The 16,461-nt window shown below is 47.0% G+C and overlaps 1 protein-coding gene across 15 annotated transcripts in view; it reads right to left on the bottom strand.

Moving 5' to 3' along the window:
• Positions 1-1,823: 1,823 nt before the first annotated feature.
• Positions 1,824-16,461, bottom strand: part of by (focal adhesion protein tensin) — a 221,674-nt gene continuing 207,036 nt past the window's right edge. For 9 of the 15 annotated variants that reach the window (XM_025305634.1, XM_025305633.1, XM_025305637.1 and 6 more), the window contains 10 exons: positions 16,109-16,322; positions 14,519-14,713; positions 12,040-12,687; positions 10,577-10,923; positions 9,869-9,958; positions 7,538-7,646; positions 6,063-6,285; positions 5,457-5,822; positions 4,869-5,151; positions 1,824-4,645 (listed from right to left, as the gene is read on the bottom strand). In XM_025305634.1, the coding sequence (XP_025161419.1) occupies positions 4,486-4,645; positions 4,869-5,151; positions 5,457-5,822; positions 6,063-6,285; positions 7,538-7,646; positions 9,869-9,958; positions 10,577-10,923; positions 12,040-12,687; positions 14,519-14,713; positions 16,109-16,322 (2,635 nt within the window). In that variant the 3' untranslated portion in view covers positions 1,824-4,485. The remainder of the gene's footprint in view (positions 4,646-4,868; positions 5,152-5,456; positions 5,823-6,062; positions 6,286-7,537; positions 7,647-9,868; positions 9,959-10,576; positions 10,924-12,039; positions 12,688-14,518; positions 14,714-16,108; positions 16,323-16,461) is intronic. The other 6 variants (XM_025305635.1, XM_025305639.1, XM_025305636.1 and 3 more) reach the window with 6 other exon arrangements.

Here is a 16,461-nt window from a genome sequence, read left to right as displayed (position 1 = left end):
TGAAGTGCTGGTCCGGAAGCCATCGATCTGAACAAGTGATAATCGGATGGAGCAATGTCTGGTGAATACGGCGAGTGAGGTAAAACGTCCCAGCCAAGTGCTTCCAAGGTGGCCTTCAATCTTTCCAACATGTGGCCGAGCGTTATCGTGCTGGAAGATCACTTTGTCGTGTCTCTTTGCATATTCCGGCCGCTTATTCTTCAATGCGTTGTTTAAACGGATCAGTTGTTGTTGGTAAAGTTCGGCAGCGATGGTTTGGCTCTGTTTTAATAGTTCATGATACACTACACCCTTCTGGTTCCACCATATAGAGAGCGTGACTTTCTTGCCGTGAATATTTCGCTTTGGTATCGATGTGGATGGTTTTCCTGGGTCGCTAATGGATTCTCTTCGTTTGGGATTATCGAAATACTCGTATATCTACTTTTCGTCTCCAGTCGCAATGCGATGCAAAAAACCTTTTCTTTTTTGCCTGGCGAGCAAGATTTCAGACATGGCTTTTCGCCTCTCGATGTCTCTTTCTTTCAGTTCGAATGGCACCCATCTTCCTTCTTTGTAGATCTTTTCTGTGGCTGCCAAACGCACAGAAATTGTTGACCGATCAACATTCAACAATTGCGCGAGCTCATGTTGCGTTTGACACGGATCTTCATCGATCAGCATGCAATTCCTCGTCCTCGAACTTCTTCGGCTGACCTGGACGAGGTTTATCATCGACATTGAAATCATCACTTTTGAAACGTCGAACCATTCTCTGCATGATTTATCGGTGGGAGCACTTTCATCGTAAGCTTCTACGAGCATTCGATGGGAGCTTCAGCGGCTGTTTTCTTCAAATGAAAACAGAAAATGACAACTTCCCGGAAATGATGCTTTTTTGGCTCGAATTTCGACATTTTCGAATCAGATAAACACGATGTTATTGTTACAAACCCAAACGTGTATCAACTGAATATTATTGCCAGATATCAAACCTAAAAAATAATGCCTTTTGCAGACATTAGAAGTTAGAAGATTACATAGTACAATAATTGACCGCCAGATGGACCGAATTAATTCACACACCTAATAGTATCCTCGAAAATCTCCGCAAGCATAGAGAGACCAAGAGATAATGTTGCTTAATTTGCGCAAACGGTCATCTCTTGCAATAGCTTGCACATTCATTGAAGATCAAGTGAGCAAAGATTTGGTAATTTTTGCAAGAGGCTCGGCTTTAAAAATATATCCTGGGGCAATGCAGTGGAAACTATAGAAGACACATACGAGCCTTTTACATATAAAAATTCAGCTTCTGTATATGTCGAGTATAATAATAAAGAATGTCTTTTGTGATATATATTTACACACACACCACGTAGATATAAAGAGGTTTGTACAAGATTGATTGCTTCGCTGCATGACTTTCCGGACGCAAGGAACAATTTTCTCATAGTACAAATGTAAACACTGATTCATGTCGGCGGCAGTCGTGAAACTTATCGGAGTTTCAATATCGCCGATGTTAGATACCCTTGACAGCCTCCAAGCTGCGCGAGCTTCTGTCGAAAGAGATGTCGTGAGAAGAAAAATAGGACTTCCGTTGCAAGACATCTTTTATAGAAGTTTTACGGAAGTTTGTGCTATTTGGGTGTCTTTTAAGTGAATTCCCACAATTGCGCCGATTCTAAAAATATCTTGTGCCGATAGAACACAATTTTATTCTATTTTATTTTTCTTATCGGCTCTCTGAAGAAGACCATCTTCTTTCCTCAGAGGAATCTCTGAAACTTGATTGCAAGAACGGTTCGACGTGGCCGGGTAAATAATACGACTGATACGACTCACTGTGAATATGATTTATTGTTGTTACAACTATACGCGCGTACCCATGCGGCACGCAACGATACATTATTGCGTGAGCGTACGGGGAGTAATAGAGCGTAAACAAATAATAATATTAATAATAATTATTATAATGACTGAATGTTAAATTAATATTACGCTGTTAGTCAAGTTTGGGCGCGTACGAAAGGAAGTCCACGGAGGAGAAGGGGCAGACGGAGGAGGACGAAGAGAGAAAGGAGAACGCAAAGGAAGACACGGTCGGGTCTCTCAAGCGCGAGACAGCCTCGTCTCTTTCAGCGACGTCCGATTCGCACCTACGGGCCTCGAATCCGCGAATGTCGCGAGTCCGCCTTCTTCGCGTAAGGTAGTCGCACGCTCGTGAAAGGGCCCGGAATGGGCCCGCAGGACCATCTTCGCTTGACCATCGAATATACAGCACGAATTTTGACTAGCACGTTGCGCGACTGCGAGCTCTTCCTCTCGCAATCGGCTGGAGGAGCTCGCAGAGCGGAAGAGACGCCAAAGTCCCGACACCGACCTTCGCCCGGAAGACAAAAGTAGAAGAGAACGTGAAAGTATAGACGAAGAAGTCGACGGTGGGTACCGAGAGGCAGGCCGGCTACTGCCACGAGTAGCCCCGGCCTCCTCACCCCGCCATATTGTCGTAATTACAATGTAATTGATTCGATCGTAATAATTGACTGCTCATCGTCGTGCCCGTCGAGGTCGTGCTCATCCGAGGTCTCGACGGCACACGAGCCCGAAATGGCAAGAATCTACGGGTTCGCCGAAAGAATACGCGCGATGCTGCTCGTCACGTGCATACTCCTCCTCGAGTAGCCGCATTTCTCTCGACCTGCCGCACACCTGCGTGATCTCTCCGAGCTGATCCTAAAACGTAGCATTGCTTTTCCCGCGCGTCGCGGATCGCTCGCGCGCGGTCCGCGACGGTCTTCCTCAAGGTGTCTCCTCAAGGCCTCCTTTTAAGGCGACTTTATCCCGCGACACACGGCATATTTACAGTTATTTATAACGTTATCCTTTCGTACATCGAGGGGGCATGACACGGGGGATACCTAATGTGTATGTTTGTCTATGTGTGTGTACGTGTGTTGAGATGTACGTATGTATACATAATACGCTCTGCAAACGACGTAATATTTTCTGTCAAACATTACTCGAGAGTCTCAAGTATAACGAGATAAAATATATATATATATATATATATATGGATCTAAGATGTTCGCGCGTTACCGGACGACCTGTTCGCCGCCGGACGAACCTTCGATCGAAGCTGCTTTTTTAAAGATCAGCTCTCCGGACATTTTCGTTGCTCTCGTGATCTCGTGCGGTTTTTCGAAATCGGCTTTCGGTCGTCCGGAGTCGCCTCGGAAGTAAAGGTCTCTTTACTTCCGAGTGCAGAAACGGAAAGATCCTGCGGATACCTCCTGGGCGTAAGTTACACGCGGGTCGATTGTTAACGCGCGAGCACCGACCGACTTGGTTATCCTTCGCGTGACGATAGTTACATGTATGGTGTAAGAATGTATATAAGTATGTTCGTGTTTATACGCGGTGCGTAGAGATGGTTTCCGAAACCGAAGTCGCGCGAGATACGCTCGTTTCGAATGCTCGATGCCCTTCGTAGCTCGCGCGAAGGGCACGGTTGATTCTCCTCAACTATGACTACGAGCTATCGGTAAGTTCGCATGCGGCTGATCGAGCGACCGATCGTGTCCTAAGCGGGGGAAGATGGCAAAATTACAAAACACAGCGAATTCCACGCGGAGAATGCTTTGAAAGGAGCGAAGACGTATTAGTATCGTTCGGATATATATATATATTACAAAGACAGTCCCGAAGAAAAGGGCGAGGTTTCTCTCCGGGGTAATAAGAGCTGCATAGTAAAACGGTACGTTAAGGACAGTATCGATTTGTGTTACGGTAAATAACGTGTTACACGTAATGTATGAAAAACACAGCGGACGATTTTCCATGTGAAATCAAATCCGAGTCGCGGCGACGCAATCACACTCGACCATCTTACCTCTCTTAGAGTCCCACTTATTACTGCACTATTCGCTACGTTAATTCGCAACAGTAACGATAATCATAACAACAACTTTCTTCATCTTGACTGCATATTCGCGCGAGGCTAGAGAGAGAATCGATTCGCGCGCGCGCGCGCGCGTCGCCTCTCGTTCTCTTCGTTCTCCTCGTCCGAGGAAGAGAGGGGATCCTCGGCGTTAATTTATCCCGATGTTACCGATTATTATGTCGTCCCTACTGCTTACAACATGAATGTCCTACTGACTCGACGCTACTCGAAATGCACGAAGACTTATTACTTTGTGTAGTCAGTTAACGATAATGATTAACTCGTGCAGCCGCCGGCGACGGATCTTCCTTCCGAAGGATCCGCGCGCGTTTCTCCCACGCGTCGGCGGAATAGCCCGATCCTGCTGGTCGATTATATCGATCATTCTTCCCGCTATGTCCGACCGCTCTCCCACTGGTGTAATCGCATTCTTTGTTCTCTTTCTGCGCTAAGGATATGTGTCGGTGTCAACCTTGAAGGCGGCACCGTTATTAGTGAACTCGCGGTGGTGTTTGTGCCCGTTTCTGGCGGCATGTGCGCTGTAGATCCTGCGGCGGATCTTAGACGATGTTGGCCTTGACGATGGAGCTGCCCATCATGACCTTGTTGACGAAATTCACGATGGCTGTGGCCGGTTGTTCTGGCTCCAGCTCGGCGAACACGTGGCACTGATTGTCCGATTTGTGGGCGGGTTTCCTCGCTACGAAACCAAAGCAGCGACTGCAACAAGAATTCGACAGGCAAATTACTCACAGTTCAGAGCGATGTCTCGATCGGAATTTTGATCGCAATTAAAACCTTCGAAAAAAAGAATCACTCTCTCTCTCTCTCTCTCTCAATTGTTACATTTATGCCGCAGAATAATATTCTGTTTTATTTCTCACTGCATCGCGTGGTAAAAATATATTCCCTTCCGATGGAAACAAATGGAGTGGATACATACTGAGCGCTAAGGGGTCTGCTGGTGTCTTCGCTAGCGAATTCCCATGTGCGTTCCTCGGTGTCCAAGCCGCAGTAACTTATGTTATTCGTGGGGTAATGTCTGCGGAAGAACAGCTTCCTCGCGTTGTCGGTCAAGGTAATGCCCTGCGTGGAGACTTTGAAGTGAACGATCGTAGCGGCCGGCAGGGGTTTCTGCTCGAACAAGCTCGTGATGGCTTTCTTGATGGCCTGCGGCCCGGTCAGCGACTCCGTGTCAATCGTGAAAAGGTACAAAACGTTGCAGGCTGTAAAAAGAGCAACACATTCGAGAAGTTAGAGAGGAGAGAAAAGAAACAAACGAACGTTCCCTTCTCCACGACGGAAGGAGACGTCTGGTCGTAAACTCGTTGAAGGCACGAAACAATGAAATCCAGTGAGAATTGGATTTGCCTCCGTTTTGCTTAGTTAATCGCTCTAATTGAGAACAGCAGGCAAACGAATTAACCGGCACAACAGGGCTTAGGTCGTAATTCAATCTCGACCGAGTTTACGCTTCCATCTCCTTCTAATTTGACTTTATGCAAGAGTATCCCTCACGTAAAGTAGTTACCTGCTCCTTGCGCGAGAAGCTGCTGAGTGCTATTAGTACCAGGTGAATCCAAAGCTCTGGCGGCCGCTTCCGGCTCGGGTAGCAGCAGCTGGCAAGGCAGAGCCATGGCCATCAGGCTGTGCTGGTAAACCAAGGCCGATAGAGAGCTGAAGACCGGCTCGTTGGCGCATCCTTTCAGCCTGACGCCGCGCGATGTTGGCTCGATCAGGAAGTGCCTGACGAGCTCGCTCGATGGGTCCCGCGGACTGCTGGGAGCACCTGGAGGTGGCGTCGCTACCTTCAGGGCCAGCCCGAAGGCGCCCGGAAACGAATTGCTGTCGCGCACCACGAAAGTGCCGGGTGTCGCGTCCTTCAGCATTGAGATTGCTAAGGAAAGATAGTTTACTGTATTTTTGCGCTTCGTGCGTGAAAATCGAAAAACGAATATTTTCTTGAAACATCAAGCGAGGTAGTGTGAGTAGAGTAGAACTTGCGGGGATTTTCCTGCAGATATTACATCTTTCAGACCGTAATCTCAAAGATACTCGGGATATTTTCTCCCACGAAGAGGAATGTAACAGACGAAATAGAGAAAGGATCGACAAGCTCGGGACTCGGAGTTTTTACCTTGCTCCCGCGATATGTTGGGCTTGTACCAGATCCTACTGGTGTCGCGTACGAATTTCACATTGACGTCGGCCACCTCCTGAGGCTCCGTGTTGGAGTGAACGCTGGAGCGTCGTGAGCCGTAATATTGCACCTGCGGCGAGGATTGGCCGCCGCTGTTGATCGAAGTGTAGGACGTAGCGCTCTGCGAATCCGAAAGAAAGCGACGCTCGAGTACGTGTCTCTGTGTGCAAAATGTCGTATCCAACGTAGGCGTATTATCTCTCATCAAGAAAGATCGTAATCGCGTATAGCTCTGGAACTCCCCCCGGGCGGTGAGCGGAATTATTTTCGTTAAAGATTTACCTATTCCCCGCAGATGACCTTGATCTTGACATATTTTATCAAGGACACTTCCCTGAGTATCAATCAAAAGGTTTTAGCCGTCGCTCATTGTTTATTAAAAAATAATTAACAAAAGAAATTTCATAAATAGAATGTAAGTGTTTTCGACACTGTGTACACCGACACAATATATATTAAACAATGTTAAACAGTATATATAAGTGGGAGAGGGGCTTCGCCCCTCCCTAAACAAATCCTAACCTAAACTAACTTATTGCGTCTTTATATATTTCTGGACATTGTTGAACAACAAGTTCTCTTAAGATCTATCACCTAACCTAATTTAATTTATTATATCTGCATACAATTAGGGCGTTGTAGATTTTAAGGAAATCTTTTCGTATAAAGATGCAATAAATTAAGTTAGGTTAGGATTTATTCGGGGAGGGGGTGCGGGGGAGGGCGAAGCCCCTCTCCCGCTTATATGTACTGTTTCCTACATTTCTATATGTACACTGTGTTTGGATTAACTGTGTGGAAAAATTTATGAAACTCCATTTGTTCATAACTTTGTTATAAACAATGAGCGCGGGTTAAAACTTTCAGAACATTACTCAATACAGGACAACATTACAGAACCTTGATAACATATGTGAAAATTATTGACGTCGAGAGACAGTCCCTATTTCTACATAATTATAAAAAAAAATTTTTTGAAACTAAAAAGAACAGATGAAGTTGAAGGTCAGAAGTACGATGAATATATATTCATGTATAAGACATGTATAGCATGTGCTCATTCCTTAAATATGTACACAGTGTCGGAAAATTACATTCCATTTATGAAATTTCTTTTGTTAATTATTGTTTAATAAACAATTTAATAAACAGCGACGGCTAAAACCTTTTGATTGATACTCAGGAAGGTATCCTTGATAAAATATGTCAAGGTCATCGGCGGGGGGTAAGTAAAGATAAATTTACCTTATTTTCCATAAAAGCGGTGGAAAATCGCAATCGAGTCGAGACGTTAATTCCCAACGATAAGTCACGACTTCCCGAATTTCCACTCGCGGCTTATTCGCCGCGCGGCTCGCGGGGAAGCAGCAGGCCAAGTCGGCGAGTGTGTAATCTAATATCGCGATGCTCACCTTGGGGCTCTGGGCGAATTCAGCGTGGGTCGGTGTTCCAGGGCTGCGCGAAACAGCCTGCGGCTGCGACATCGTCGATTCGCTTACCGGAGAAACAGGTCGGTCCTTGCTGCAAAACGACCAACCGTGCACAATGTTAGAAAATATTCCGCGAGAATGCACCGCCGTATCCGTGCAGGCAGACGTTGGCTGGCTCGTGCATATAGTGCTGTACACGGTGAGGAAAACACCGGCAACAAGGGTGAAATACACACACACACGCACACACACATACAATCGGGGGAGAAGAGAATCTAGGCGAAAGGAGCGTCTCTCTAATGTTATATAGGTCAGAGTCGCCTCGGGCGAGAAGCAGGAAGGTGGAGCGGAAACAGAAAGACAGTCTCTTTTCTCCAGACGACGACAGCGACGGTGGAGGTGTGTTATTCCGGTTCCTCAGCGATCGCAGTCCACTACTTCATTGACACACGCTGTTAAGTGCCTTCTAAGGCCCGGTTCCACAAATTCGAGTTTAAACTAAGCTTAGCTGAACGGCTGTTGTATTTAACGTCGTGGTTAAACTTGCATTGCGTTCCACGTTCATATTTATAACTTATAGCAGTTTGTGTAAACCTACAGAGCCTGTGTATGAGGAAAGATCTTAAAGGTTTTGTGATTGGTTAATGGGGGAATTACATGCGGAGCAGGCCGTTTCCGAGACTATTTTTACAAATTTTTTTAACAGAAACGGTAGGATCATGGACTTGAAATTTTCACAGCGTATTCATTAATGTTTAAAGTATAAAATAAATTTGTTACCATCTGTATGGAAAGTACACACATAAAACTTTAAACGCGTTTATCTGGAGACACCATTTTCTTAAACTGTCGACACGATTATGCAAAAACTACCGAGTAACTTGAAATTTTTACATAATACACAGTAGACATGTAGTTTCCACCTCTACCCCGAACACAGTTATATTTTATTTTATTCATTTTTTGGAAAACAGCCTTTCACATGTAATTTCGCCTTTAATAATAAATAGTCAGAAATAGGATGGGAGGAAGAACGTGAGGACAAAATCAAATTGCTCAATTTCTGCTGGCACTGCTAATAACAGATCCTTTGGATAAACGAAATCGCGCATGAAAATCGATTCTTCTACGATGGTCGTTTCCTTATAATTTTCGGGCGTTCACAATTAAATCTTCAAAATTTTCATCTTCAGATAAGGAAAATATATACCTTAAAACTATGTTTATTCCCCTCTTTTTGTATAGATTATTTTCTTCTTATTCTTCGATCGATAAATCATAATGTTGTACCATCATAACTTTAATAAAAAAAGACGACAGGTATCTTGACTTTGAAATTGGCTGAACTACTAGTAATTAAACTTCGTCTGTGCTCGTTGAACGCCCAAAATTCGACGTCCAACTTCAACCACAGAAAATAGACGGTAAGTTTATGGCAATTGTGGGACGCAACGTTTCCTCTAAACTAGGTTTAACGAGTTCAACTCTGTTTAAAGCAAGTTGTGGAGCCGGGCCTAAGACGCGCGATGCAAGGAAGCGCGAGTAGTTTTGTTAGTCGAGGGTGCGACATACATACACATATACACACAGATACACACACACACGTGGCCAATGTGCGCTCGCGTGGCCGCGTGTTTGCTCTTAGCGTATCGTATCTGTGCGATACAATGTGCCGGAGTTGCTCTCGCTGCGACCGCACAAGCATGAGGTAACGAGTCAGTCAACCGTTCGCAATGTGTGAGTTGTGAGCTCTCCTTCTTTCCTACGAGTTACGATGAACGCTTGCAATCTGCAGCAACGACAAACATCGATAACGGTGCAGATGGAAAGAGAGAGAGACAGAGACAGGGACAGAGACAGAGACAGAGACAGAGACAGAGACAGAGGCAGAGAGAGAGAGAGAGAGAGAGAGAGAGAGAGAGAGAGAGGAAGAGAGAGAGAGAGAGGGGAACAGAGAGAGAAAGAGAGGCGATGAAATCACATGGATGCGTTATCTGAATCGTGAGAGAGGCAACAACAAAAGAGGCAGCAGAGAGGGCGGTCTTTTTCGTGAGGACTTTTTATGATGTCTCAGCGTGAGGAACGATCGATCATCCGCGTGACATGACACAGCTGCATTCCGAGCGTATCAACGCGCGCGCGGTTAGTAACGTGACACAAAACATTCATGGTGCACAGTTGGCGCGCGACGCTGCTCGTCGTCGCCGCCGCGGTGATTAACTCGCGCAGCTCGTTAATTGCTTATGTTGAATTACAGAAATTACATTCGCTCGCGCGATCCTTCGTGTGTTGGTGTTTGTATATATATATTACCTATAGTCGAACGACGCCGATTGGTTAGTGAGCGGCCATCGTTTGTTATGCGTTTGTTTAAGCGGCCCGCTTGCCGGGAAACTCAAGCGTCTAGAATCACGAACATCATTCTGCGTCATCATCACCGTCGCTCTGCGATCCTCCGTGTCGTGTTCGAGGGTAAATCTTTCGCGTCGCGAGATGCGACTGGTCTCTCGTGACTTTTCGGGGGCACTATAATATTTCAGCGCTCTACGGTCGTACATCGAAAGAAAGGAAAAAAAAAACCAAAAAGAAAAAGAGAGATTTCCGATATCTGAAAACGTTAGAAAATGCAGACAATAATGCGGGGGAGAATTCTTTCTTATCTCCTCTCTCGGTCTTCCGTTCACAGAAAAATGCGTAAATACACAAACGATGTGTCAGAGAGAGAGAGACCCTATTTTGCAAAGATATATAAATGTATACACGTGTCCCTGACAGAAATTTATTGCTGCCTGTAATAAATTGGCCAGTGATAATAGGTAATTTTCTTACTCGTACGAATAATTTATTGTCCATGAGTAATAAAATTACTTGTTATCACTGGCGAATTTGTCACAGCCACTAATAAATTTCTCGAAGACTGGCGAAATATTCGTAAGGGTCTGTCAAATCGTCCTAGTTTCGCGCGATCATACGCGCGCTCATGGCGGCAACGAGGAACAATGGAAAAGCTACAGGACCTACCGCTGTGTTGTCGGACTCTTGGGTGGAAGCCCCGTCTCCTTGGAGGCTTCTCTTCGTTCTTCGATATATATCGTTCGTTCGGCGCCGTAGCTCCCGACGTTGTTGTTGTTGTTGCCGCCGGCCTCGTTGCTGACGTTGTTGTTGTTGTTGTTGACGTTGTAGCTGTTGTTGGACGTGACGTAGGTGCGGTCGCTGGCGAACGTCACCGTCGGCGAGGCGTTGTTGACGTACGGCGTCCGCGGGTGGACCGGAAACGCCGGCGTCTGCGGCCGCGAGGCACCGCTGACGACCGCGCTTCCGGGGCTGACGCTCCTCTCGGTCCACGATGACGCCGAGTCATTGTGCGGCTGCGGAAAATTCACGGGGCCGATTATTATCGCTGGCGCACTCGCTCACTCACGCGCGCTCGTCCGAAGGCGCTTGGACTCGCGCGGGGCGCGACGGGGTTACGAAACATCGATTAGTCGCGTGCGAAACACACACCGCTGTTTGCTAAGACGGTCTATGCGCTACCAGCCAAGCGGGGCGTGCCGGACAAGCTTGACATGTCGAAAGTAATATTGAATTCTCAATTAGCGCCGACGCAGGGACAATGGGCTCGCACAATCTCTCTCGTTCTGCCTGGTGAAATCGGCGGGCACGATCGATGCTCTATTTGCGTCGTTATAAAAATATGTATTCGCGATCGTGTAAAAAAATACGATTGAAGACTTTCAACGATAAGACGCAGTTTCAGGAGTCTCCGTTTTAGCTATAGCTTTGTCCATTGCTTCAAAAGAAATATAGGATGAAGGAGATTTTCAACAATAGTGCACATTTTCACGAGGCTCCGTCTTGGACTTCTTCATTCTTACAAAAGTATATACGTGTGATCAGAGATTTTCAACTCCAATACAAATTTTTATTCGTCTTAACTAGTTTCTCCATTGCTTAAAAAAAAATATATGTCGGGTAAAAGAGAGATTTTCAACAATACACATTTTCACGAGCCTCTATCTTGGATTTCTTTATTCTTACAAAAATACGTACGATCAGAGGCTTTCAAATGCAATACAAATTTTTAAGTCTCCGTTTTAGCGAGTTTCTCCATTGCCACAAAAATACGTACGCGATGAAAGAGAGAATTCCAACAAAAAAGCACAAATTTCCCCATGAGCCTGCATTTTAGCTAATTTCTCCGTTGCTACCAAAATCTGTATATAACTTGGAGACTCAACGCGATATAACACCAATTTAGCCGAGGGTCTCCGCCTCGGCTACTAATCGCCACGATTAGAAGCAAACGCCGTCTCACTGACCGCGTCGTCGGCTAATCGAGAATCCCAGGAAAACGCGCGCATTCGTGACAGAAGAGAAAAGAGGGGGGGGGGGGCGGCAAGGCGAGTGCTGTTGTTAAAAAAAACGCACGGTTACCGAGACACGGGCGTGTCCGGAGGGCGCGAGGACGGTGGGACACAACAAACCTGGATGCAGTTCTGCCATGCTTTTGGCGACTGGTTAGGGGAGCGATTAATGGCATTGCTAGGCGCACTGGCGGGCATGGGGGTGGACGCGAGCGCCGCGTCGTTGGCAGCGGCGGGACGTTCGTCCTCGCCCTTAGACGTGGCCGGGGCCGCGCGAGTCGGCGTGATCTCGGCTAGAGACTGAATGAGGCTCACGAGAGGGTCAGCAGGCTGATCGACCACCGCCAACAGGCCGCCGTCCACCTGGTCCACCTGGTTGCTGCTGGCCGAGCTGTAGCTCCTGACACTCTGATAAGCGACGACGCGGCTCCGCGACTCGGGCCGCGCGTTTCGAGCCGAGCTCGCGTATTCCGCAGCCGAGAGCGCGGCCTGCTTCCGCTCGGGTTGCTCGTGGACGTTGCTGCCGTGGCTGGGCTGCAGTTGCTGATGCTGACGGTGTTCGCGCAGCAACGCGTCCGCGCGCGCGAAACTGTCGCTGCGCGATTCCGGCCGCGGCGGCGGCGGCGGCGGAGGCGGCTGCTGCTGCTGCTGCTGCTGCTGTCTCTCGACGTTGCTGCTGCTGCTGCTGCTGCTGCTCGATTGCTGGCTCGTCGCTAACCCTAAAGGTGGCACGGCCGCTAAGGCTGCACAGGGGGATGTCGGAGGGCTCTGGAATGCAAGCCAAGCGCGGTGCTACATGCCGGCGAACTAAGAGCGTTTAATCCTTTCGGTGCTATGCCCCCGAGTGTCCTCGATTATACTCCGCCGCCGCCGCCGGCGGCCCTAAGTCCGAATCGCTGTTAATTAATTGCGCGGGGCTAATTAATGGCGCGAGTTAACGCCGCCGGCTCGTTACGCAGCTGCCGCGTCAGCCGGGAATGTCCGCGTTATGGCCGGCCGGGCGGCCACGGACCGACACGGAGCGACATCTTTTTTTCTCTCTCTCTCTCTCTCTCTCGTCCTTTCCTTTTTTGCCTTTCCCTTTGCTTTTTTCTCCGAGGTCCGACCGCTCACGCAATTCCGCGCTCCGCGCGACGAACTTCCGCCCGCAGCTCGCGAAAGCGTGCTCACGCGACACCGAAAGTTACTCTCTTGATTAGTCCTTTTCTTTTTTCTCCACTCCGCGACATCTCGCTTCGCAGCCACCGCCACCGGAGCGAAGCCTCCCCCTCAGCTGATAAGTGACTAGTCAGCGTGATTAGTATCGCGTAATTAAGCGCGGACGAGGATCTCGCTAAGTCGTTAAGAGGTCTCGCGCTGAAACTCGACGCGACTCGGGCTTCGCGCGCGCACAAGCTGGAGGCTCGAGACTCGAAATTACAGTCAGACGTTTGGCTGGAAATTATGTCAGACGAGATCATGCCGGATTAGACAGATTAGACTGGGTCGCCGACGCGATCTGGGTCTCTCTCTGCGCGAATACCGTCGAAAGTATAGCACGGAAAAGGGTTAAAAAGGACTCTCTACCGCGGACACTGGCGACCGCCTAGGGGTCCACTACGTTTTGCAGGGCCGCTATTTCTTGCTATTTAGGGTCTAACTATATGCTATTGCTATAAGATATAGCGCTGGGGCGGGGGAAGGAAGGAGGAGTTTCCAGCTTGTTATCTATGGGGCCTAGTAAATTGTAGCGTTCGTGCTGTGCCGCCGTCTCATTGGCGTAAAGCGGGATCGACCGCGCCGTCGTTTCTCCACCTTCGTACGCGACTAACTGTTTCTTCCGCGCGCGATATTATCCTTGCAATCTCGAGCGGTGCCGAGCGATACTCGGGAATTTTCCAATATCCGGCGAGCGCGAGAATCGCGCGGCGATTGGGACTCGCAGGATCAACTCGAGACCCGCCGCGCGCGTCGCTGCTTTGACGTCCGGCTTCCCCTCGGATATTATTGAAATTTCGGGCAATGCGCCGCTCATCTCGCTCTCTCTCTCTCTCTCTCTCTCTCTCTCTCTCTCTCTCTGGATTTCTCTCCGGTGAAATACCGCTCGAAAGGTAAACCGGCAGCTGGCTTTCACACAAATTCGACTGACTCTTCATTGACACGAGCAAATTCGCCGGCTGGTGAGTGTCTCGGCTTGAAATCGCAGAGCGAGCTTACAGCGTTATTTCCAGCGCACGCGCGCGTCAGGAAACACGAATTCAACCCGGCCGATCAAAAGTCACTCGCACGGACGAAGAATCCATTTCAAGTTTCACTCTCCGACATCCGCTCCTGCGATTCCGGACGGCGGTATCTCCCGCATCGCGTCTCTCTCTCTCTCTCTCTCTCTCTCTCTCTCTCTTTCTCGAGTGCATTTTCCCTCGTTCTCAGCGAGATTTCGCAGGATGGACATTTTCCAAAGAGAGAGAAAGAGAGAGAGAGAGAGAGAGAGAGAGAGAGAACGCGATAACGGTCGATGAAACTTGAAGATAACGACGGTGCGGCGCTCGAAAGGTCGGCCGCGTGCGATCCCAGCAGTCTAAGGAGCAAAGTGCAGCCGGATGCACGCCGTCGTACTTACCTGACTGTCGCTGTACTTGCGGTACTCGTACGCGCGTTTCACGGAGACGAACGGCCGTTCGTTCATGCTCTCCGCGCGCGGTCTACCGAGGAGGGCGCCGCTTCCGATGCTGCCGTTGTACTTCCGGCTGCTCGATCTCTGCGGAAGTAGAGGACTAGCTGGCGCGGAGGTGTACGGTGCAGCTCTCGACGGCGGCTAATCGATAAACGACAAATGTCAGGCGAGTTGATCGTAGAACGCGCGACTCGTCTCTCTCTCCCTCTATCTCGTTAGTGAGCGCTGCCGTTTGTTTAATCACGGACGTACTCGGTAATGAGTAGCGAGAGAAAGTCATCGTACGTATGCTCGCGATCGCGCGTCTTCGAGATAACGCGAAGCTTGCGCGAGTTTAACAAACACGGGGATAAATTGCCTTCCCAACAAATCCAATCTCGATGCTATCGATGGATTTGCATTCTAGGATTGATAGCTCCTCCATTTTACATTTATCATCATATATATATTTTTGTATCATATATATATATATATATATATATTTTTTGCGTTGCTCGCTTCTTCTGAGTTATCCGTAGGCGAATTTATAAAACACCCAAAGAAAGGTATTTTATTTGTAAAGTGACTTTTCCCGTAATCTCATATTCTAAGCGAAGCTTTCTGCAGGAAGAAAACTGCTTTTTTGATAAAGCGATTAAAGTGAATTCATCTAAAATTTATTAGATATTATTCTGTTTTCCTCTTATTTCAAGAGGATTTTGTTCTTATATTCATTAATTTTCTTCTTATATGAAGAGGAATATTGAGGTTGATTTGAATGTCCGCTTATTTTGTTCAGTCATGCTCTACCTACAGACACGAACAAAAAAATAATTATATGCTCATGAGTCAGAATATTTGGGACAATTTTTAAAAAAGGTATATGCGTTGCTCTAATATATACAACGAAGATAATTTACCCGTATTTGGTCAAATATAGTTTATAATCTATTGCAACAAGTTGAATAATACATTCTTTCTTTTAACTAGGTTTCATACAATTGATTATGACGAACATCTTTGCAGCTATGAAGTCCGTAACAAAACTGATTGGAAATTTGTTTGTTGTGATGATTTTATTTTATTCGTGTCTACTTATTGTAGAACTGAAGCCAGAAGTGTACATTTATATATAACACTTTTCGCTATTATACATTATCATAACTTTTTCAAATTAATCAGTATAATCAGTAAGAATAAAGTACAGTAAAATTAAATAATAATTCTCTTAAAAAAAGATTAATCTGTGTATAAGAAGAAATTTATATTAAAATCAATAAGATTTGCATTATACATAGAACATAAATCCTCTAACTTTAAGAATAACGTGTTTATAATTATATTTTCGTGGAATCCTCTTGAGGCCATATATAAGAATAAAATCCTCTAAAATTTAGACGATTCCTTTTGTTTGTCCTAGTTTGTTCTTTGAAATTACTTTTTTTTTTTTGGGTGAAGGCAAGGAATTTTAAATCAATTCTCATCATCGGAGATGTAGTAAAATACGTAGGATAATTTCTTTCTTTGCTCGAAAAACAGTCAATCTCTACTTCTTACCTGTCCGGAAACGGAACCCATGTTCCACGTGTCGTCATCGTCGTCGAGGACCGCCGAGTCGCTGGCGTAGCCGTCGTGTCTTAATCTCCCTCTCTGCAGGCTCCTGAGCTCGCCGATGACACGGTTTCCGGTCTCTTGTCGCCAAAGCTTGCCAGGACTCCTTTCATCTCTCCTAGCGGCGAGTTTCAATTGCTGTTGTCTCAGCCATGACAACCTGAACGATAACGAAAGAAATGGAATTGCCTTATCGCGACCTCTTTGATGCCCCCCCCTCTCTCTCTCTCTCTCTCTCCCTTTCTTTCATTCTTCACCGAGAGACGTATCGTGAACAAAGGCAAGAAACGAGAATGACT

This window comes from Harpegnathos saltator, unplaced genomic scaffold, assembly GCF_003227715.2.
Source record: "Harpegnathos saltator strain DR-91 unplaced genomic scaffold, Hsal_v8.6 scaffold708, whole genome shotgun sequence".
NCBI lineage: Eukaryota > Metazoa > Arthropoda > Insecta > Hymenoptera > Formicidae > Harpegnathos > Harpegnathos saltator.
The sequence above is the reverse complement of the archived record's forward strand: the minus strand, read 5'-3'. Positions and strand labels throughout refer to the sequence as shown.